The sequence below is a fragment of the Benincasa hispida genome, chromosome 2 (genome assembly GCF_009727055.1).
Source record: "Benincasa hispida cultivar B227 chromosome 2, ASM972705v1, whole genome shotgun sequence".
Taxonomy (NCBI): Eukaryota; Viridiplantae; Streptophyta; class Magnoliopsida; order Cucurbitales; family Cucurbitaceae; genus Benincasa; species Benincasa hispida.
In genome coordinates, this window is record NC_052350.1 from 48296693 (window position 1) to 48322791 (window position 26099).

The 26099-nt window shown below is 33.0% G+C and overlaps 2 protein-coding genes across 3 annotated transcripts; one reads left to right on the top strand and one right to left on the bottom strand.

Moving 5' to 3' along the window:
- Positions 1-18340: 18340 nt before the first annotated feature.
- On the bottom strand, positions 18341-24200 carry LOC120071681. 2 transcript variants are annotated; one of them, XM_039024058.1, is made up of 8 exons: positions 24030-24200; positions 23351-23581; positions 22849-22942; positions 20715-20833; positions 20561-20644; positions 20320-20412; positions 20170-20227; positions 18341-18838 (listed from the first exon to the last, which is right to left on the bottom strand). In XM_039024058.1, the coding sequence occupies exons 2-7, from the start codon at positions 23579-23581 to the stop codon at positions 20171-20173; spliced, it is 678 nt and encodes a 225-aa protein (XP_038879986.1). In that variant the 5' UTR covers positions 24030-24200; the 3' UTR covers positions 18341-18838; position 20170. The 2 variants fall into 2 exon arrangements, with proteins under 2 accessions (XP_038879986.1, XP_038879985.1); XM_039024057.1 differs by having other exon boundaries at positions 23276-23581.
- An 825-nt stretch (positions 24201-25025) lies between these two features.
- On the top strand, positions 25026-25601 carry LOC120072125. The gene has a single exon (XM_039024537.1). The coding sequence runs from the start codon at positions 25026-25028 to the stop codon at positions 25599-25601; it is 576 nt and encodes a 191-aa protein (XP_038880465.1).
- The last annotated feature ends 498 nt before the right edge of the window (positions 25602-26099 follow it).

Here is a 26099-nt window from a genome sequence, read left to right on the forward strand (position 1 = left end):
ACTTAAACTAACTTTACGGCCTTTCCACAACTCAGAAGGTGTTTCAGGAATACTTTTCGAGGGAACATTCTTCAGAATGTAACATGCAGTCTCCACTGCAAAACCCTAAAATGAGTCTGGAAGATGAGCATAACTCATCATAGACCGAACCATATCTAATAAGGTTCTGTTTCTCCTTTCTGATACACCATTTTGTTGAGGTGTACCTGGGGCCGAGAGTTGGGATGTAATTCTATGTTCTATCATATAGTTCTGGAATTCGAGGTCCATATACTCTCCACCACGATCAGATTGTAGTATTTTTATCTTCATACCTAACAAGTTTTCAACTTCAGCCTTATCTCCTTGAACTTGTCAAGGGCTTCAGACTTACGTTGCATTAGGTAGAGATACTCGTACTTTGAATAATCATTTATGAAATAGATGAAATATTCATACCCACCTCGAGCTCTAACACTCATCGGACCACAAAGATCTTAATGTATAAGCTTCAAAGTTTCCTTGGCTCTATAACCTTTTCCAGTAAAATGTCTTTTGGTAATCTTTCCTTCAAGGCATGGTTCACATACCGGCAAGGAGTTTTCTTCTAAACTCTTTAGAAGTTCACATTTCACCAACTGCTCAATCCTATTAAGATTAATGTGACCTAACCTTAGATGCCAAAGATAGGCGTTTTCCTTAGGAGAAACCTTTGGTCTTTTAGCGTTGTCGCCGTACTGAACATTTCAGTATTAAACAAGCCTTTTATGACTAATGGCCTTAGTACATATTAGTTATTTTCCATTAAACCAAAATCAATCTCCATACCATTGTTGAAAATAAATACTTTACTCTCAGAAAAAGAGACGATATAGCCTTGTTCAATATAAATTGAGATTAAGTTCCTCTTGATATGAAGAACTACAAAAACATTATGCAGTAACATATAACGTTTCTTTTCCAAAAACAACTTCAGCCTGCCTACAACAACAACTTAAACAACCTCACCAGTACCGACTCGAAGAGTCAACTCTCCCTGTGGCAACGTTTGCCAAGAACTAAATCTTTGGTAGGAAGAACTGACATGGTTAGTAGCATCTGAATCAAGGATCCAGGCAGAATCATTATTCTCTACCAAACACGTCTCCAAGACCAATAAATCATATTTACTGTCTTTAGACTTTCTCCTCTTTTGAAGAGTAGTGGGATCAGTATCAAAGCCTAAATAAGCTCAAAGTTCCATTTCAGAGAACATTTCTCATTGATGAACTTTATCAAAGTCGGCAACACTTGCTTTTCTCTAACTGGAGGTTATCTTGGGAACTGACACTACTGGTTTCTTTGTCATCTATCCCTTTGTGCTAAAAAAGTAAGAACTAACGTTCAAACAATTCTTGCAATATGTGAAGTCAAGCCAATGAATTAGCCTTCATCCACAGTTCATATGCATTACGAACACTTTGCAGTGCATCAAGGGTCGGGACTTGAGGACACTCCTCGACCATGACAAACTCGAGGTCGTTTACAATGAAATATGTTTTAACGGACTCTTTCCACTGTATGAAATCGATCAAACTAGAGGCATTTAATGGAAAATCAAACATATTGCTGGAAAAACAAACACATTGACCTATGTTTGGTTTTAAGCAAATACTCATTGAAAAAGGTACAACATCCAATACGGTTTAGCAAAACTGAAATAAACCCCGTGTGACATCTAGTTTCGCAATGACGCTTCAAAGTTTAGGACAAAAGCTGCCAAAGGATGGTTAATTTATCCCTCATCTGAATTGAGACATTCTCAACCAGTCATTAATACCAGAACAAATTGTGCTCCTATAACGACTAGCCATCATTGATTTGGTCAAAAATCATTAACTTACTTAACAATTTCCTATAAGTGTGACCTGTCATTTTAGGCCCTAGAGTTCCGCCCCAAGTAGCCAATCCAAAGGGAAAAAATCCGATTGGGGCAAAAACTAAAGTGATTCTATCCATTTTTGGAGTTCACCTTGATATTGACCAACTGCACAAAAACCCATCCGAAGGGAGTCGCACCCAAGGCGCCACGAGGGAGTGCAAGAACGATCTCACGGTGTGAACTAATAAAGGAAACCACATGACGTGTTGACACACACCTTCACCCACTTACTATAAATACTCTCTCCGTCCACCTTGATATTGACTCATGCAAACACCATCCGAAGGGAGATGCTCCCAGGGCATCATGATGCCAAGCATGAATCTCACGATGTGAACTTTCAGGAAGAAACGTGAGTGGAATCATTGACATATCATATATATCTCTTCCTCCCACTGAGTATTTTATAACCTAGGGTTTAGTTTACTTAGAAAAAACACGACTAAGGATTTTAACTAAGTGACTTTTTAGGTTTGCCCAAGAGTAATGCTTACCTTGGAAAATTGAAACAACTTTTGATAATCATTCATTAAACTCTTTAACGAAGTCTTTGATCAACTATCGCATGCTTGTAGAAAATCTATCTAATTTACCTTTCCAGGTAGGTTCCCAGGTAAGGGTGTTCCGTTTCCGTCAGCTTAAGTACCCCAGCATAGACAGAACCTGCCATAGACAAAAGGTCCCTTATAGATAGATTTAATACAAATTTAATCTTTTATGCCAATCAATTTAATCCTATTAAACTGATTTTAAAAGATTAAACTTAAGTTGCTAATTTCATTAGAACCTTGAACTTAGGTCTATTTCAATCCAATTTTAAAACCCTTTTAAAACATGAGTTTGTCTAAGTTTGCATGCAACTCTTTCTTATTGATTTTAGTTCTAATTTCCATTATAACACTTATAACCGGAAACAACCAAAATCATCCACAACGCAAAGCAAACACATACAAAGCATTCATAACATTTACAAATAAGCCTAATTGTCGTGTTCCATGCATTGTTCATTCATTGTTACTTTTATATAATACTTAATACAACCAAGCAATGAACCAAGCAAACATGCTTCCATTCACTCGTATACTATAATACTTATAATATAAAGATGATGCATGAATATGCTTACTGCATGCATAAATTTAACTCTTATATTTCATGATGCATGCGTATGCTCTCTTGTAATTTCATCAAGCCATATTTAACACTTATAATACATGATACATGAATAATTGCATAACCTAAGGTGGGTTTTAAATCTATATGTCATACACTATGACATATAAACAACATATATCATATGTACATTAAATAAAAGTTGATGAAACGGGATAATTAGCCTCAAAATCCTCAAAACCAAAGCTAACTATTACAAATAGCAAAGAGTCTCTGGTTCAAATAGGCGAACTGGGTCTTGAATCGACCGGATGAAGAAACGTGTCTCCTTGATCATGTACCAAATTCCTTGTGATCGCCTACATGATAGAGTAAACGCTTTACTCAATCGCTTACCAACGATTCCTGAGCTAAACCATCGTTTAGCAACAATCGTGTACCTTTACTATGCGATGAAGCATGAGGTATGCGATCATTCAACGTGCAACGAACAATGCAAGCCTTAAATGATCATCTAAACGACAATGATGTTGTGAAGCACAATCGTCTAAATGATCACTGAGCAAGCGCGAAGGTATCGTATACCGCGTGAGCGTGTAGTCAGTGACTATGCGATAAAGTATGCTAACTACACGATCGTTTAGTGCATGTGCCTTTTATTAAACGATGAGCATCTAATGCTCTACGCGATCGTCTACCTCCAACATCCACGCGATCGAGCAACCAACGCTACACAAGAGAGCAAACACTTTACCCTATCATTTAGCAATAGCTAAACGATCATTTAGTAAATATTACCCGATCATCCAGAACATTTATACACAATTGTTTAGCCAAATCCCAACTATCATTTATCTTATGCTACACGATACGACCAACCTTTGATCTTTTTCCTCGCTGAGAATCGCATCTTCATGCTTCAAAACTTCATCATGAACGACTCAACAAACTCAAACACTTTGAATTACAGACTCGATTGCTTGTTAATTATGCCAAAAAACGCAGGGATCTTTACAAATTAACACTTTGTAATAAAAAGAAAGCTTTAAATAGAGGCAATTAACCCGTAAATATTCATCAACATATCCACAAACACATTTAACACTTAAACGCGATGCAGAAAATCTACCAAGACTGTAAAAGAAGTTTAAAACAAAAATGAAATTTGGATTATCAGAATAACCTGGCTCTGATACTAATTGAAGGAAATCAGACATGAGGATTTCCATGAGCAGTGGAAGGATCATTCCAAATTCCATTCGAATTGAACATATACAATTACAGTACAAGAATAGAAACTAACAGGTTATGCATAACACGAAATTACAGCATGCTTACAAAGAACATCAAGGAATAGAGTATGCATACCTTTGAAGAAACATTCTTCAAACTCTCTCGATCAATCTACAAGCATCCATAACAACACAACCTTCAAATGCAACGACCAATGCAACACGATCACCAGCACGAACACAATGATCACGAACCCAACAAACGGTCTTCGACCCCTCGAAACCAATCGAGTTGAGTGAGGACACCACCACAATGGTTACCTTGGTATTCTCGGTGTGAGAATCCAGGAGTTATGGACTCTGTATGAACTTGGTTTGAGGAAGAGACTGGAGGACAACAATCGTGTAGACGATCGAACAAGTGGGAGATAGGATGTTGTCTATCATATAGACTATATGCTTGATCGTGTAGAATATGGCAACATATACTATAGACAAAGCCACACCATCGTTTAGTTACGATCAGCTAAATGAACTATTGTATAGTCAAACTCTATGATCGTTTAATCTCTACACACTATCGCTTAGTAAAATATTTTCACTTGATAGAGTTGTCCATAATCAACTTTCCGAATGAAGTAACTTTTTAAAATTAGGAAAACATTTTTCCTTTTATCTCACGGTTACCATAAAACCACCAATAACCTCCCATTCAATTGGTTATTAAAGAAAAAGAGATAATTATCAAATAATTAATATTATTATAAATAAATATGACAATCAACTTACCATATTATATTTATAAACTATAGTTTTAATATTTAATCTCATGAAACATACAAACCATAGTTTTTTTTTTCTAATTTATAGTACTTAATGTAAATCATATTTACATTAATCCTCCACTTGATGTATCTCATACATCACACCAATTATATCTTATATAATTGATTTTCCTCTTGTTAATTTGAACATTTCAAATCAACCCCAAGAACTGATTTTCAACTTGAATCCATTGAACTACCAAGGGGACCTTATGAACTTGTAGCTTGAAGCTCCAACGGTATGTGAATAACTGACTAAACTCTTTAGTCATGGGATCCACCATCCATTAACTACCGGGCACTCCATTAAAGATCGATAGCTGCACTCTCCTCACTACAGATATATTTTTGTGTCTATATCAACCAATCAACAGTGTGATAACCCTTCACAGATCGCTCGTAAGTACAGTTGGGCCAATTTACCTTTATGCCCCTATAGTTACATCTAAATCCTTAAGTACCACTGATTTCTCTAATGGACATGAGTCATAGTCCTACTATAACTGAGTCCTCTCTTTGGAAGAGAGGATGTGGCCACTATGTTCAAGACCCGAAATTAGTCCTTAAGGGAACAATCTATCTACTTACTCCTGCTTCGGGGAAGGAGTGAATTCTGTCTTGTGTAACTGAGTTCCCAGCTTCCCAATCAGACAAATCCCCAAAAAGGTAGGCTTGTTGAGTTGGTAATCTGCCATTCTCACCCATACTAATCAAAGGACCGCCCTCTAAGTAGGAGTTCCCAAAACACTCAGGATTGAGGTGATATCACCTATGGTCGTTAAAGTGAGATGTAAGTCTCAAGTATCAACGGCGTTATATAAAGAGACAAATCATCTTGTGATCCGGTCTTATACAAACTCTTTGTATGGGATACCCTCGCTCGCATGTCTCCACATGAATGGTTAAGATCAGACCATCTATAGTAGTTTACAATACTTGTAAACCTCTACAAAGCAGGTTGTATCCATAGTGTCACTAAGATAAGGTATCCCTCTTATATCCTTATACAACAAACCTTTTAGGTTATCACTTAAGGTATGATCCACTTGTATATCCCATATACATGCTTAAGTTTACATACAATAACCATGGATCTCTGTTTATTAGATATGAGTAAATGCAAATAAAATGAGTTATTTTATTCATAACAATGTGTACAATGTTTACAAACTACGAGACTCTGGAAGAATTAGGACACAAATCCCAACAATTACCTGGTAGCTAAGTGTGTAAGGATGGATTTGGAGTAAGCCTGGGGGTGTTCGTCCAAGGAGGCCAAGTCACCAAATCCTGTAGCAAAAGGGAATTCCAATTCATTAAATTGCATATGTCTATAGAAAATAATTTTGCCAATGGAGCTTAAACAACGATGCCCTGTTGTGGGATGAACTGGGGCTTAAATACACATGTTTCTCGGATTTGAACTGAAACTTCTATTTATTATACGATCGGAGATACGAATAGTAAATACACCCAAACAAATTTAATTTCAAGACATTTAATAGCTTATATTTCTACAAGTTATCACTTTCGTATTCGACTCTAGTTACTTGTTGGTTATAAAATTTTCTTTTTAAAATAATAATAATAAATAAAATAAAATAAAATGAAGGTCTTGCTATGGATTTATATGGATTTATTTATAATTGTGATACTTCCCTAAATAAATACTGAAAAATTTAAAAAGAATAGAGATGGATGGTTTTGGCATTATAATATTAAATCTCCATCGACATGTCAATATTTTCATCGATATTTTTATATATTTTCATGAATTAACCTCAATATGAGGGGTCAATGAACATTTTTATTATACTGTTACAAATTTCACAAAACACAAAAAAATAAGCAACATATGTCACTATATGAATATAATATAAAGAAAAAACAGTTTAACTTGTTTATTTACTAATTTAATTTTTTTAAAAAAATTTCATAAACATCCATTGATATCAATATTTCTATCGACGTTTTTGTAAAATTGAGACCTCGATTTTTGTCAACATTAACATGTAAAATTTTGTTTGGCATACTCATATTCCTAAATTTTGAAGTTTGTGCCCATTGGTCCTTAACTTTAAAAAATGTATAATAAATCTCTAAACTTCTAATTTTGCCTCAAGTAGGTCCCTAGACATGAAAAAGTGTATAGTAAATTCTTAAACTTTAATTTTTATGTCCAATAAATCCCTTTTTTTTATCTATTAGGTCCTTGATTTATTTAATATTCTTTTTATAGTTTATGGATCTTTTTGAACACAAAATTGAAAGTTTAAGGTTTAAGGTTTAATTAGACATAAAATTTAAAGTTATATCTAAAAGATCAATTAGTGTTTAAAATTCTAAATATATCAAACACTTGTTAGATGCAAAATTTAAAATCTAAAAAAAAAAACTATTAGATTTGTAATTAAATACTCAAAGATGAAATAGATACAAATTTCAATATTCATTCGCTAAACTTATCCTCCAATTTTTTTATATTTTAGAAAAAGAAAATAAACAAAACACTTATGCATATATTATATAATATTTACTACAAAAATGGGAAAACATTTACTATTATTATTATCATCATTATTATTTGAAGAAAAAAAAGGAAAAAACATTATAAGTCATTATATGAAATCTTATTTTGATTATTAGCCAAGCAATTCCTATCTAATTGGGGCCCTCAGTTCCGGTGGTGGTCCACCAACTTCCAACCGGCGGTGGCTTTCGCTCGCCTGTTTACCTAATTACTTCCAACTATTAGATTTTTTATTTATTTATTTACTTTTTTTAATTCAATAATTTTATAATAAGCGATCTAACTACTAACTTTTGAAATAATAATTGGTATCTTATTAAATTATTTTCAAATCAAAATTTATTTAACACAACAATTTAGAAGGGAGAGATTCGAACCCTTGCCTTAGTGCATATTGTATGCTTTATTACGGCAATTGAATATTGAAAACTAACACGAGATATAAATAATTGCAGAACAAACTAAATTATATCTCAAATCTCATTTCAGATATTTGAGTCAAAAATCAATCAATCACAGTAAAACCAAATAATGGTTTCAATCCATCACTCAAGGAGAAGTTTGACATCATTGAGATTCTAGATTAAGACATCTCTGAGTCATGTAACTGCTAGAGCACGAGAGAATTCGGTGTAATGACTCTTTGACTTCTTTCCCTCCACAAATTGATAGTGGTAGGAATTCTTAGAAGAGTTTCAAAGGTTACTTTGTCATGTAGTAGTGTCAATCTTAAAAAAATGTTTCGAGGAATTTTCAAGTTGCTTGAATAAAAAAGAGGTTAAAATGAGCACAACTCAACTAGCACAAAATTTGTATATCTAATAAAGGTTAGAAGTTCAATTCCACCACATTTTATAATAATAATAATAAAGAGGAGAACAAGAGAGAATGTCGCGAAAATATTGCTTAATTTACCGTCTAATATTGAATGTCACTCTCACATGTCCAAAATGGGCTCGTACACAAATGACCTATGAGTAACTTTTTCTCTATAATTCACCAATTCAACTATGTTGGGTTTTACTTTAGGGAAATTCTTATAAATAGAAAGATCTCAAAATTATTGACACTTTATAGCAAAAAGTTAAAAAAAAAAAATAAAAAAATAAAAAAAAGAATTGTTGTGTACTTTGGAACTTTTTGCTATAAATTTTAAATTTTTTTAAATTTTTTTTTTTATATTTAAAAAGGTCCCTAAATTATACTTTCAATTATTAATAACTATTCAATAATTTACAGCTTTAATATAGCTTAATGTTGTCAAGGAAGAACAAATTACCTCGTCAGCAGATGACAAGGAGCCATGTAGAAGCTGATATAAATGCTCTCACTGGTATATATGCTCTTGCTGGTGTGTATGTTCTCGCTGGTATCGCTGGTGTCGCTAGTGTGTATGCTCTCGCTGGTATCGCTGGTGTGTGTGCTCTCCTAACAACCTCTGCCATATAATTATTCTCTACCAGCTGTACAGAAAATTCGTTAGTTATTTTTTGTCCTTATTCTAAAACCTAAGTGTATATATCTATACATCACTACCCTGTATTATCAGTAGGGAAAAGATTTAATATACGAAATCAAATATACAAAAAGGGAAAGAGAAATTGCTCTCCCAGATCTTCATCTTCTGCTGCAACTTTTTCTTCTTCAAACTTAGCTCATCAGCTGCTCAACTAATGTACCATCTATTGTAGTTCTATAAAAGTCAAAGAAAAAGCAGAGCCTTTCATTAAAGCCTTTTGCCATCAATAATTAATATCATTTCCATTCTTTGTAGTTTCTAATTTAATGTTCATGAATGTTTCTAAAGTTGCCTGGTTTAATTTTTTAGGAATAATTTGTTTGAGTAATTTTATATGGTGTAATCACCGTTAATTTGGCATGATTTATTACATGTCGTGAATTACAATGAATTATTTGGTACATTACACACGTTTATTTTTAACCTATACCTTATTAGTTAGACACGATCTAATGAAATGATGATGTGCTAGTTTAGTTGCGAATTTTGACATTAGTAAGTAAGAACAATCATATATATTTTAAGTAGCTATTGTAAAGAAGCTTATCATGTATACTAGGAATATGGTATATTTTTGTGTATGCAAATAGTGACCTGAAATACTTAACATGATGTATAATGACATACTTATTTTAATTAATTTGGTTGTGATTTTTTTTCAAATCTAACCAGATCAATTTTTCTTTAAGTTTGACTAAAGAATTGCCTTGAGAAAGGGCAACATGTTCCTTATTCATCACTTTGCATTCGTGACAGGCATGACCTTGTTGTCTGCAATGCATGCAAAACTTGGGTATTAAAAAAGAAATGATTTCTTGCTAGTGATACATACATACACAATCAATCCAATCAAAACACGATTTGGGAGGTTTTCTTTGAGAAGCCGATTTCTACGTCCTTTCATTTTCTTTAATCGAATTGGTAAGCTGGGTCAAGCAATTTTTCTATTGACGGTGATAGCCTATTTAGATTTCTCTCATCAACCACTTGACGCCCATTCGTTGCATCCATTATGGTTATTTCAACCAATATACGCGCCAAGAAATTAAAAACATAAATCCAATAGCCCAAACAAGATGTCCAAATAAGAACATTCGCGCTCAAATATATATGGAATTTTTCTCAAATAAAAAAATGTTAAACTATTTACAGAAATAATAAAAAAAAATAAAACACTGATGGACTTCCATCAACATCTAGTATCAATCAGCCTCTATAAAAAAATATTAAATTTTTATTTTTTCTATTTTTAAAAATCTCCTAAATATATATTTTAAAAATTATAAACCAGTTTTACCCAGTAGTTAAAATCTTATTGTTCTCCAAAGGGGAAAAAACTTATGATAATCGTTTTTAAGGCTTGCAATGTCATTAGAAGTTGATTCGACCACTCTCAATGGTCAATCCTATAAAATCACATTACATGTCATAAATGATCTAATGGAAATTTTTCAAAATAAATTCTAAAATAGATAAACTATTGTCCCAAAAAAAGCTCTTTGATTATTTGAAATAGAAAACCCAAACAATAATACTAATAATAAAATCAATAAAAGAATGGGAAAAAAAAACTATATTTTTTTAAAAGGTAAGACCGGTTTGAATAAACTGTTTAGGACGTAAAATGGGCTATAATAATACGTACTAGTCTATAATAATTTAAGTCTATATTTAAAGTATCCAATATTTTAGTCTGAACTCGTCTAAGAAGTTTATACTTGAGATGTTGAAAGTTTTTATTTTAGGTGCTAATTTATTTAATATAGAGTTCTGAAGTATGTGTTTAGGTTGATTTTTTTTTCTACATTTGTATAAAAATCATTGTACATTAAAATTATATTTTGAAAATACAAATAAAAGAAAACCCATTTAACATGCCATTTAATTTTCTTTTAATATCAACTTGAGTTAAGGTATGTTTGGATTGTCTAGGGAAAAAATGTTTTTCAAAAAGTCATTTTCATTTAAACACTTTTTATAAATATTGTTTAAAATAAAAACACTCATGTCTTTGATTACATTTTCTTAGAAATACTTTTATATGTGAATTTGTTTGTTTTGTTATACACTCAAATTATTTCGAGTTTTCAAAATTTGTTATGGATTTTAAGAACATTCATGTACACGAAGAACAAAATAAAGACCCATAAATGAAAATTGTATTTATAAGCTTGAGTTCTAAATATCAATATTAAAAATTATATATATATATATATTTATATATATATAACTAAACAGTTGTCTTTTATCAAGCCTAAATTACTCATTTAATTTTCAAGCTTTCTAATGGTATAAAACAAAGATGCTAAGTGTCATAATCACACTTTTTAAGGTTCAAAAAAGCAATTGTGCGACATTTGTTCTTGCCAACAAACACTTTAGTCAATTCAAATTCAAGTCATAGATAGCACAATGATCAATATCTTGCAACCTCCATCGCCGTTTGAAAAAATAGTATTAGAAAACGAGAGTAGAAAAAAAGTTTTCAACAAACATTTGAAAGCGTGTCTAAGAAAATGATTTTTATAGGCTAGAAAGCAATAAGGGATAACACACAGTTTAATAGCTTACAATTCTGAGTATGTGGATATGATGATTACTCTTGCCCCTATATAGTACATTATAAGCATTTTTTGTGACTACCACGCTTACCGATGAAGATGGCGAGAAGTCACTCAAAACAAAAAGTACAAGAAAAATAAACTAACTTGCATGATGTACAATGAAAGCATGATTAAAAAAAAAAAAAAAAAGTTGAAATTAAGGTTGGCAACGGGGTAGGCTGGGGATGCACTCCCCGTCCCATCTCGTGAGATTTATAATCCTCATCCCCGCTCCATTCCCCATTTTGGGGAGTTGGGGTATCCTATTTAGGGATCGGGTTCCCAAGGGAAAAAATTCTTCGTTTATATTTTTATTTTTAATTAATTATTTATTTAAATAAACTTAAATTTTGGTATTTATATTCAATTTTAAATATTTAATGTAAGAAAGTATTATTATTATTTATAATTTAAATTAAATTAATATTAAAAACATTTAGATTTATGAAAAGTTTAAGATAATTATATTATGAAAAATTTAAAAATGTAAAAAAAAATTAAAAGAATAAAAGCTACTGTTATAATATATATATATAATATATATATATATAATTAAAATTATTAAAAAAATATTCAGTGTGGGGTCGAGGACCTTTTTTTATCCTGACCCCCTTTCGGTCAAATCGGGGATTTCCCGCCTCGACCCGACCCTATGGAATTTTTGTCAACCCTAGTTGAAATGGACATACCACCACAGGACAATAAGTCCTAGACAAGCATGACCATGACATTAAGTATCAAAATGACGATCACAAGCATAACATGTTTATTTTTGCACATCTTTTAAGTGAGAAAGTTGCAATGTTGCATAAAAGTATGTCTACTCTAAAAAAAATAGAGATATCCATGGGCGGATGGGAACAGGAAAGACTTCCCAATCCACACCTTATTTCATTCTCACTCTCGCGTAATTTTTCATGGGATTTAGGCGAAGGTTCCATGCAAGGAAAAACTCATGTTTGTGTCTATTTATTTATTCTATTTTTGGACGACTTTAATAAAAATTATATATTAAATGAGTCATTTTTAATATTTTTTTATTCAAAGAGAATGCTGTAAAATTTACTAATAAAAATAATAGTATTTTATTAGCAAATATATAATTAAAATATGTAATCACATAATTTTAAAAAATTAAATTTAAATATTATAAGTTTAACCTTCAATGTAAATATTATAACATTCATAATCTTAAAAGTAATAAAGTCTTAAATATTAAAGCATCTATATCTTAAATTTAGTATAAAAAATTGAGATGAAGATTAGAAAACGATTGAGGGTTGAAACTATGATTTTTCTGAAATATTACATATATAAATAAATAATATTTAATAGATAAAAGACATAATTAGATTGTGTAGTTTCAGTAATTTCTAAGTGTTAAAATTTAAATGACATAAAATGATAGCAAATTTTTATATAATGATTTTTTTTTTAAGAAGTCAGTTTGCTTATGAATGTGTGTAAGAGTTTGTCTATCAAACGTTTGAAGAAATTGAAATCTTAAGAGTACTTAGAAACTTTTTGTCTTAGGGTCAACCATTTAAAAGAATGAAAATTTTGATGCATTGAGTTGAGTATTTGAAATTAATGCCCCCATGGAATTCTAGTTAAACAATCAAAATATATATATTTGTATATAGTTAATTAACTAATTAATTGATTAATTGATTAGATGTAGCAAGAACGGAAGAATTGTCCTCATTTCCGTTTAGCCATCAATCCAATGGATTAAATAAACATCTGTAATAAATATAGATTTACTTTGAATATCTTAGACAAAAGGAGTTCCTTTACTAACATAATAAATAGAAAATTACCAATGATATCATTGTTGCATCTAAACTGCAAGCACATAAATTAAGAGAAATTGCATAGAATGGCCAAAAGGGAACATCCAATTGAAAAAATGACAGTTTTTCTAATTTTCTAATTTATGGCCAAAGCGTGATGAGCCCCATCTTCCTAATTAGTTTTCCAATTATGCCCACAAATCTAATGCTTCCAATACGATGGGTATATTATCCCACGATTTTAGCAAAATTCATTTTTAACTTGAAAATTTTGTTGGGATTTAGTTTCTAATTGGATTTAAATTTTAATTTAAAATTTAGTGCTTGTTTTTTTTTTTCTACCGTTGGTTCTGCCTAATTCTTATTTTCCCCTTCAATGTTATACGAAGCTTTCAATTTCAAATCGTTTTGATTTGGACTTGCAATTTTATTTCTCTTTAGAAAAAAAAAAAAAAAAATCTATTATCTTCCTGTTTTGACAATTTTTTAAAAACACAAATCTATTATGGTCATTTATCCGTCGACCCTAAAATTCAGAAATTACATGTGGATTAAAATTTGGCCTGTTAAGTCAGCCATCAAGAGGGTTTTAGTTAGTTAGGCCCATTAAGCCTTCATGGAAAATAATGAAAATTAGCTTTAAAAAAAAATTGTAAGAAGTATTTAAGTTGAGAATGCCTTTGCAAAAATACATTAACAAATTTTGTAAGGTGTCATTTATACCTTTGATATATCCCTTAACAAAAGCAAGGATAAATTTTGTGTTCTCTTACCCGATTTTAAATCGAGTTTTCTTCCGTTAATATCCCTGGTATATCTATGTATTTACAACAATCAATCAGAATAATCGAAAATTGATATTTTTCTATTAAAAAAATAAATATATGTTTTGCATTCTTTCACCCCTCATTGTTTTTCTATATTTTAGTTGTATTTAGTGACTTTTAGTCATAAATTAGCCGTAAGATTATGATTTTTTTTCAAATATCATTAGATTTACCTTTAAATACGTTTAATAATTTTTAAATTTAAAAATTATCTTCATATTTTAGTTGCATTTCACATTTCTCAATCCATAATATATGTTTTTTTCACATATTATTTGTAAATATATTTAATATTTCTAATCAATGTTGTTTTCTATATTTTAGTTGCATTAAATGTTTTTTTAACGATTTTCAACTTCAATTCTTTCAATCTTCAACAAAATTCTTTAAATATTGGTGTGGAGTTAAATCTGTTCTAACTCTTTTATCTTCTCTCAATGTTTGTGGCTAATATTCCATGAGAGTGGATGTTAGTATATATACTCACATATACATTATATGAACTCTTAGGTTTACTTAGTTATAGCATATATAACATTTATCGGACTGAAGTTAGAGTATATACATACATATACATTGTATGATATCTATAAATGTAACTAGTTAAAAGAGGAGTTTATCTAAACAGTCATATGCTCTTATTTCTTTTTTTTACCACCAATTCATTGAAAAAAGATCTAAGTATATATTTATTTACTTTATGTTTTTTGATTACTTATATACATGTAGAATATATATTTACAACATTTTTTTTTCCTGTTGGGACTTATACCTACACAAAAGATTGATTTGGAAAACAGGTTTAACTACATAAGGATTAAGAACTATGAGTTTTGCGTTTTACGAAGTTATTTAAGGTAATTGTTGCATCAAACTTTAAATTTTGCATGTAATTGGTCACTATTTTGGTATTGCCATTTTTAATAGAAGGTTGAAATCAACTACAATTCTACATGTTTATACTTTAGATTTTGATAATATGTCTCATAAGTTATATGTATATATACTCAGAAAGATTCACATTTAGACTACTTTTGTTATCGTTTTACCACTATTTGTGCATATGTACATCATGATTGTGACTTGGTTAAGTTTTGAATATGTGAATTTGGTTCCAAAAATTTATTTGAGAGGTATGTGTAGACATTTAACAATTGGGGTAGTTAAAAAAAAAATTAGCAATCATCATAACTTTACTTACATTTGACCTTCCTAATTTATTTATATTTGTTTACCGTTTTATCTGTGATCCTTATTTATTTTCATCATAGTAACACTATTGAATACTACAAAAATATATATATTGGTATAGATGGTCCCTTTTCAGGGACCCAAATAAAAAATGGCTCATTATTTGAAATTAAATGGAAAGTGACATTTTGCTTGCATCATCACCATGTGAATTTACCGATTCGTCTCTGAGAATTCACCCGCATATATGTAAATTGAAAAGGTCACTCGATGCACGATACTTACTGACTTTTTGAATTCATAAGTACATACTTGTCGCTCCCCGATGCTTACCAATCAGATACTCCTTGATGCTTGTTTTCATCACATTCTTTTTGCTAGGTAATTAATGATCTCATACGGTATTTGGAGAAAATCAACAATTAGAAAGACATTTGGATCATTGTAGACTTTCAATTGCACACCTCAAGTAAATAAATGTACACCTGCAAGCTTCTTTGTTGTTTTTTCTTTAACAAACTAACTTTCGTAAGTTTATATACCGGATTTATCAATTCTGCATGTCAATGTGCTCGAAACTAGTACACTCTTCAAATGACCTCCATTAAACCATTGTTTCGTGTCATCCCATTTGCACCATATTGCATGAATAGATATTTCTTATGCATCCTTACAAAAAATCATACAGAAAAAGAGCAATTAGAAAAATATAGTTTTTGTAAAAACCTCGCTCCTTGTTAACCGAACTTCTCTATGCTACTCAATGTTAGTTGATAATTGCTCGATGCTTACTAAGTCCTAACTTTTTCTTTCCTCTCTCAGATGTGCCACTAACAATTACTCACTCGCCTAGTGATCACAATGCACACTCACACCCTCACACGCACTCGTTCATATGTCTCACACAAGGTTCCAAAAAAAAAACTTGCAGGTGTGCATTTACATACGTGAGGTATGCAATTGTTAGTCTACAATGATCCAAATACCCTTCCAACTATTGATTTTTTTCAAAATATTACAGGTGCGCTAAAATCCATTCTTTAGAGAGAATGTGAGTGAGTTTATGTTTTGAGAGTAATTTCCAGATAGTCTATTGTATTTGTTCTTTATTTAGAGAAAAATTGCTTCACTTTTCATTAAATTGATATGTTTGTACAAGAGCATTAATTACCAAGTAGAAAGAATGTGGCACAAACAAACATCAAGAAGCGAGTATCTAACTAGTAAAGATCGAGGAGAGAGCACTTGACATATTCTATTGAGCGACGAGTATGTACTTAAGAATTCAAAAGTTAGTAAGTATCATGCATCGTTACTATTTAGACATGGCTATTTCTCTTGTTGGCCATTCTTTTATTATTTCAGTTTTATTCTTTACTATTTCAGTTTTGTAAAATCCCAAGTCCATGTTATTGGAGCTAGTTGGCGTCATGGCGTGATTGCTTAGTATTTTAGGCGGTTATCTCTTTTTCTCTTCTAGAATATTTCCATTCCGTCATGAAAGATATATTGTTTAGGGTTTGCAAGAGCTTTCTCCTAGGTTTCTATATACTGGATTAAGGAGGTTATCTTGTCCCTCTTTTTAAAATAAAGTTTAGCATGAAATGTGAGCTCCTATACTTTCATATTTGTGTGTGAGAAATAATGCTCATCTTTTTTAAAATTTATGTTTATAATATTTTTTGAACATTTTTGCACACTTCTGGTATATAAATATTGGATAAGTTTATTAATGCAAACCCCATCAATAAACAATGTCCTTCAACAAAATTTTATGCTTAATTTTTTGTATTTAGTATTGGATAAGCATATCCATTTAACCGCTAAGCCTTTACTCTACGGGTGGTTACAACACCATTGTCCGAAGCTACAGTCGACGCCTTAACCGTTGGCTCCTCCTAACTCCTCCACGAATTGTTCGTTAGGAATTTGGACCACTACAACTCAGCATAACATAGAAGTCCAATGCAGTGGTCTTCCTTGGAACTGCTAGGTCCTACATGGGTCTCGCAATCTACAAAGGTCCGCCACGATACTATTAGGTCCTCTGTAGAGGTCCTCCATAGTACTAATACCTCCACGATATTTTTTAGGTACTCTACAGAGATCCTCCATGAGTTCTCTATGGTACTACTAGGACCTTCATGATACTGCTAGGCCATGAGTAATCCAAGGTACTGTCCAAAGGTTTTCTATGATACTACTAGAACATTCATGAGATAGAGATTCTCCATAGCTCCTCCATGGTACTTTTAGGATCTCCATGGTAATGTTGGGTCCTCACTAGGTTTTCCATGGTACATTTAGGTGAGTGCATAGGTCCTCCACGAGACTAGTAGGTTCTCTTACCTTCTCCCATGGGTTCTCTTAACTCCCTCATAAGTCCTATTGAGGTTTTCCATGGGTTCTCTAAACTCCCTCATGTGACTTATTGATCCTTTGAACTCCCTGATGAAACCCGACCAATCCATTCGGATTGATCTCCTAAGACAATAGGTGGCTATTGGTCGGATGTTGTGGTCCCATTGGCCTTGGTTTACCATATCAAGCCTTTGTCTCTATTCTTGGACCTCCCATCTCTCTAGACTCTCGGTCTTGGCCCATCTAAGTAAATCTACCAATAATATATACCATTTTGGAAATATGAACAAATGCAAGCGAAAAGGAGCCCAAAACCAAGCGGCACGGTGGTTCTATTTCTGACAGAGTTGTATGATTAAAACTGGAATAGTCCTGTTTGTATAAAATGTTCAAGAAGTGACCAAACACTACATATCAGATCCTCTATACTGCCAATAATACCAAAAATAAAGAATAAAAAACTTTCCTTCTTTCTTCATGGGGGGAATGCTCCTTTCACATAGAGATGACTATGTTGCAGTACAGGTTTTGGACAGGGGGGGGTTGATTTTCCAATCCCTTCTACATAGTGGAAGAGAAAAGAAAAGGTCCGATGGTAATTTACATGAATAAACAACTTCCAAATAATTTAACAAATTTAAAAGAAGAGAAAAAACCAAAACCATGTATATATCATATATACTTGGGGTGGTTTTCAAGAGTAAAAATACATCTATACAAGGAGAAGTAAACTAGAACCTTTCTTGCAAAACTACAGCCTCAATCAGTATACCAATGGTAATTGATAATTATCGAGTCATCGGCCGTAGAGTAAAGTTTAGAACAAATCTTGCTGATTAGGAGTACATTTTCTTCAGCTTAATTGGCTTCAATCCTCACAAAATTGGGACTGGCCTTGTACCATTTTGGAGCTGATCACAATCGCAGCATCTAAAAGAGAAACACCTAAACAGAAAAACAAAACAAACTAGTTGATCGAAATAAAAGCTGTTTGAGCCATCTCAGACAAATTAGTCAGTCAATAAAAGCTGAAGATGCACGTAAGCATTTCAAATGCTGAGACTCAATACATGATGTTTGCTCAAGCAAAGATAAACTTTGTCGATGAGAGAGAATTTCAAGACCTGCAGGAATAAACTTATCTCAAAGGCTGGGAAAGCCAACCATAAAGTTATTTTTAGGTTAAATTGCAAGTTTAGTCCATGAACTTAACTTCAAGTTTGTATCCATTCAGTTATTTAACTTTAAAAAACATCTAATTAGTTCCTAAACTTTCAAGTTTACAAATATTTGACCCCTAAACTTTAAAAAGTATCTAAATAGGCTTTGAAAATTCAATTTTGTGTCAAATAAGTCTTGGACCCATTTGACGATCTTTAAAATTCACAAACTTACCAAACACTAAATTGAAAGACTAGAGCCCTATTAGACATAACATTTAATTTTATATTTTAATCTATGAATTAATTTTAAGAAATTTTGAATATCTCGAGGACCTATTAAATACAAAATTGAAAGTTCAAGGACCATTAAACACTTTTAAAGTTCATGGACTTTTTTGAACACAAATTGAAAGTTCAAGGACCTTTTAGACACAAGTTCAAAAGCTAAACTAGTAATTTAAGTTTGTTTTTAAAATAAGAATTAGAATGAAAATTGTATTCCAAGACAACCCATGACCAAAACTTGAGCCAGAAAACAGTGCTCCATATTAGTACTGAAGACAGTTTTGCCAAATATTCCCAAACAAGCTACCAAGTAACAACAATTCTCCAGCTTATATCGTTTACATTAATTTTGCCTCTGCCAGTGACAGTGTAGCATCAAAATATCATTTACATGTCACATACACACCTACAGTCATGATGGTCGATTATCTTCCATCCAAGATATGGATCCTCTAACCATTCATCATATAGACATTTACTCCTTCCTTATTGACAGGTCCAGAGTCAGTGATATGCTCATTCGTACAATAATACACGCAAAACTAAAAAAATAAAATGTTGAAAGAACAACTACTACATTAAGAGATCCAGATAATCGAATAAAAAATTAGTGGTCTTGCATTAACCAATTTAACAATCTTATTCGTATTAACTTCGCCACAATCCCAATCAAACAGACATATGAATTATGAGATATGGTCCTACATCAGCATTCAGCAGCCTAAAGCAATGTGTTTTCTTTTGTTTTTGACAAAATTTTCGTTTTCATTAGCATTCAAGAGGGCATATATCAGCAGCCTAAAGAAATGCATTTTTTAACCAACTTACTTCAATCTAAAGTGTTAGATACTTCAGACCGTTGCTCTTCGATCAAAGCTTGAATTCTCTGTATCAGACAAAATTACATGTTCAGCATTACAAAGGAAAAAAAACATTGGTGTTTTTATAGACAAACAGATGCCTATAATTAGTTGATACCTTCACAGAACTTCCAACCTCCTCTACTTTCTGAAGTACTTGTTCACCCAAATATAAATACGGGTCATACTTTAGAGATGTTGATGGGGATGCCTGTGATTTAAAAAGAATATATGTATAGTCAATATTCATCATTTCACACAAGAAGCATCCAGCACAGTTCTTAAAAACAATCAAGAACAAGTACACCTGTTGACTTTGCATGTAGCATTATGTACGTATACAGAGGAAAATGACCTACCTTCGTATTTAAAACTTCATCAATTGTAGAAATTTGAGGGCAGTTGCCATCATTTCTCATACCAGAAAGACGCATTAGAACAGCCTGAGAAACGCAGAATGAGAGTGACCTTCTCTAACAATACTGGAAACCTGTTCATTAATACACAAAGTACCTTTTTAAACGCAATTGGATCTGTAATTCCTTGAATATGAACGTCATCACCAGGTGGTCTTCTCACGCCAGCATTCTCTATCCTAATAGAGTAAACTCCATAGAGAGACTCTAAATATCCTGTAAACATGAGAAGAGATCTTAAAAGCCAGAAAAACATATGTCGTGGTAAACAAAAAAATACATCACTAGAAACTCAATTACATAGAGGAAAGTGTATTTTCCAAAACAACAAAGAATTTTGCCATTTTTCTATGCATGTTAACGTTATAATGATTGGGAGATAAGACTTCAGGAGAACAAAAATAGTAGACTTGTATACATCCACTATAAGGCAAGATATGGACATGGAGTATAACTGTACTTAGAAATTTATAACACAGATACAACAGAGACATGTTGATTAAACGACATTATCAAAAAAAAAAAAAAAAAAAAAAAAATGATGAAAGAAAAAGCATATGATAAAAATTTTAATCATTACCTATGGTGGAATTCGTAAAATATAACAGGCTTAAATCTCTAAACTCTGGTTCAACACTACTACATTTGTTTTTTGCATTGCCATGTGACTAGATTCCCTCACCTACCTCCACTATCTCTCTCTTCACTATGCCAAACAAAATGATTTAAGGGATTGAGAGATCATTCTGAAACCTTTTGTTGAAAGGTGAAGCAAATGCATTGGATCAACACCTTGTTGAGTGGAACAAAATTCTTCTCCCCATTGATCAAGGAGGCCTTGGCCTTCACTCCCTGAAGGATTAACCAATCCCTATTGGCAAAATGGATTTGCCAATTCAACGATGAAAAGGGTGCCCTTGGGAGGGAACTTGACCAAATATGGTCCCTCTCTCTCCATTGCTTGGTCTTCTCCATCTACTGATAAGGGACCTTGGAAATTTATTATCAAGCAACAACGTCTCATGACCAGCAAATTGTAATTTCAGGTTAAGGATGGAGTCTCCACCTCTTTTTGGTTCCACCATTGGTTGGAAAACGGTTCTCCTGCTACATGCTTTCCTCTCCTTTTTTGCTCTATCACATAACAAACTTGCCACTGTTACGGAGGTTTTCAATGCTTATCTTTGTTTTTGTGACCTCAAACTCAGAAGGCATATACAGGATGATGAGGCAATGGAATAGGCTGATTCGAACCTCCTTTTAGCATTGGGTACTCTAGACAACTCTTGGTTTTGGTTAGCCAGACAAGACAGGTCTTTCTCCACTGCACTCTTCAATCGAGATACATGAAAAACTAGCAGACCTAGCTCTCTCTGGGTAAGTCCAACTTGTATGCAACCTGTCCAATCTTCTAGCCAATATGAAAGGGGCCATAGAATCCAGGGAAAACCTTAAAGAGATCATGTAAGCCACTGATTGTTAATGCTAAGGGGCAAGAAAAAACAACTCTTCAACACCTATTTGGGCATTACTTCCATCAACACTGCAAGCATAGTGAATTAACATTAGCATTCCTTTTCTATCAGATCCCAATATGAGAAAAAAAGAATGTATCACATAGTGCTCCCTCGATCCCTCCTACAGCACGAACCGTCCAAAGAGCTAACAGTGCAACTCCACCAAGCTTTGAAAACATCACTTACATTCCAGCCAAACTAAGAAGATGCTTCCCTTCCTAGCATATTGCCATTGGTCGTGATCATCACTGTTGTCCCTTCAGGGATTTGATCACATTGAAACTCTTCCAAATCTAAACAACCAATCATGAAGCTCTTCTTTGTTGAAATTTGGCATGATCTTATTGGTTTTCATCCAACTTCTACTTTAGAAGCCTCACGCATTCCGCTTCCACTGTCGCTTTGCCTCGTCATCTTATCTTGGTGCAATGTTCCCAATGAATTCCAATTGCACCACATTCCCTCCATCCATTTCATCACACTCTTTATGTTCTTTTCCAAACTCCCAACAGTCAAATTTTCTTGTTGACTAATTGCTAGCATCCCCAGAAAACTTTATTTAGTAATCCAATATCATTTTGATGTTGACTATAAGAATTAAATGCATAAACTATTTCTTCTCAATCTTATTACAAATAATTGTTGTGGTCCATTATGAAATAGAAGGTTAAGATGGAACTTAAATTTGAAAACCACTATAAAGAAACACTTTACCTTGTTCAATTATAATGTCTGCCACTGAAGGCAACAAAACATGCTTCTCTTTCTTCAATACTCCAAAACATGGAAAAGGTACAGGTCTTGTAACCTGTGATGAAAATAAGAACTCCTTAAGGTAGACCGTAGACAAGTAAATGGTTTTATTTGTAATCAATAGAATCGTCTTTTAGTGATCAAAGATAAGAATGAATGATGGAAGCATATTTATAGTCTAGGAGACTAAAACAGAATGAAGGTGAACAGAGTAGAAAATGGAAAAGGTATAGTCCCACCATAGGGCCATTTATAGAACAGCGTGCAACAAGATTCAACTATAAATCCCGATAATCCTTAGACATTCAGTTAATATGAGAGAAGTTTCAATCATTGAACAGAAGCACCAAAGTTTGAAAATTAAATTAGATTGAAGTCCACAAATTGCCTTGTAGATTATGGAATTTGGTGTAAGATAAAGCTTCTTCGACTGAATATCTTTCCGCAGAATGTATCTTCTTACTGGTAGATAAAGCAGCATCAACAACCCAATCCCCCACGCTAAGATCAAAAGCAAAGAGTAAAGGACCCACTGTGCTGTATGATACTTTACAAATTTGTCTTCCATCTCTTGGAAGGATGCTGTAAACAATACAGGCTCATCATCACTTTCAGGTTCCAAATCAGAACTGCATTCTGACAATAGACCCCTTTCCAAGCTACTAATTTCCACAACCTCCTCGTCTGAACCCATCTGGATTAACACAAAGCAACGTCAAATTCAACTATTACAACTCCCTAAATCGAATTAACCAAACAAATTCTAACTAAAAGGGCGTTGCAATCAACTACTTCGAATAATCTAGTTTCAATTTGTTTGGGGGGTTTTACAATTTTGTATGATAGGATGCTCCGAAGATTCACAGGTACAAAAGTAATCGAATGAATTTCGTTAAATGTAAAGAAAGACTAAACATCCTTGGATGACAGAAATCAAACCAGAACCAACAGCATTAAGCGGCATAAATCCGTGAGAAAGAAACACAAGTTCTTTAAGTAAATGATTCAGAAAGATTTCAAGGAAAAAGAAAAATTAAGTCCGAAAGCTAATCAGGGTCGGAAGGAGAGATGTGATGTTGCACTGCAATTGCATATATAAGAACAGTAGATGAGATTGATACGAGTATAAGCATGGAATTTACCGATTGTTTTAATAGGGGAGTGCAGGTAAAGAAGAGAGAAGTCGATGGAGAAACTGGAGAAGCAGAGAACGAAGAGGCTCTATGTCGCCGGCGGAGAAGGAGAACGGCGATGCTCTAACTCAGAGGAAGTCGGTGGAAAAGAACGCTCAATCGTTGAGAATCTCTCCCATCACCACCTATATGTGAAGGCAAATTTGTACGGATGAGTCGGCCCAAAATGTCAAATATCCATTTTTAAAAAATAACATCAATTGACTGACATCATCGCCGTACCAAATTACGTAAATTGTCTTCATCTCTTTGTTTTATTACCCTTTTACTAAAAACCAATCAAAACTAAAAACTCTTCAAATTTTCCAAGCATAACGGCTTCGTATCACTCATAAGCTCCAGACAGTTTTACTACATTTTAAAATCCATCATTTGGGCTTGTAAAAGATTCTCATGTCGTCGAAAAATCGAATCTAATCGGTCAGTAATTTCAATTTGTGCCTGAAAATGTCTTAAATTGATCGGTAATAGGGCTTTGTGGATCATTTTGGGTTTAGAAATACTGTGAACCTATGGTTTTTTTTGTTTATTTTTTTTTGTTTTTGATGTGTTCAGTAGTTAAAGACGAATAAAAAGAGAGAATGTGAGCGAGATAAGTGAGAGTGAATTTGGTGCGAGCGATACTAGAGAAAGTAACACCGAAAAGGATGGTCGTTCTGGGGTTTAGAAATACTATGAACTTTTTTTTGTTTTCGATGTGTTTTGTGGTTGAAGACGAGTAAAAAGAGAGAATGTGAGCGAGATAAGTGAGAGCTACTAGAGAGAGCGACATCACAGAGAGCGATACCAGCGTGAGCGATACCGACGAAAGTGATACCAGAGAGAGTAATACCAACTAGAGCAATACTAACGAGACTAGCGAGACTTAAACAAAATGTTTTTTTACAATTTTTTTCTGAAGGAGTTTACTGATTGAATCTTTATTTCATGCAAGAGTGATTTAAGATGTTAACACATTTCATAATATTTGTAGTCGACCGATTTTCCGGTCAAGTAACGAGCTTGGCCCATATTGTTAATACGAACAAGATTGTGAAGGAGAAGCTTACCCCAAGGCAGTTAGAGATGTTCAAGAAAACAGTTTTTGGGCGATTTGTATACGTTGCCATAGTGTTCAACAACCCAATTATTCATCATATGTTATTGAGAGAAGTGAAGAGCACGAGAGCTGACTCAATCTCATTCTCTGTTGGTAAAAAGTTCATCACTTTTTCAAATGATGATTTTTTGTTGATAACTAGTTTGTGGCAATCCCCTACACGAGTTGATCAAAATGAGTCGTCCTCATATGAACTTGCAATAAAGTATTTCAGTAATCGAGTGACGAAGGACATCTTACATGTCCGTTTACTAGAAGAAAAATACGAGTTGGAGTTTGAAAATGACGAGGATGTTATGAAGATCACATTAGTCTATTACAAGGAGGTTGCAATGATGGGAAAGAACAAGCAGAAAAATGCAATGGACCTTAAACGTTTTAAGGACGTTCAGAACATAGAGTACTACAACAGTCTAGACTAGGGTACCATTATTTAGGAGAGGACACTCGATGCTCTAAAGACTACATTGAATGATAAGAGAAATTTATACAAGACGAAGGTGAAAGGAAATAAAAATGACATCATGAAATACTCTTTGTGTGGATTTCCACAAGCGTTTTAGGTAAATTTACTTAACATAACAATCGTGTTGTTTGATTTAACATTACTATTGTTCTTAATATATGTTAAATTTTATTTAGGTATGGACATATGAGATCCTAGCAAAATCGATAGCTAGGAACATTGTGGAGCAAAGGAGCAAGGTGGCTTTGCCTCACATATTACGATGGTCATGCTCACACTTAGTGTTCTTCAAAGTACTCGAGAGAGACATATTCGAGTCTAACAATATACGTTTACTCCATGCATAATATGTTTATTTGGTTGTTAAATTGACACTAACCATTTTACTAGGTTGTTAATGTAGATAAAGGTTAAAGAAGGTCTTGTCATGACCGACGTTGAGAGGAAGTTTTAG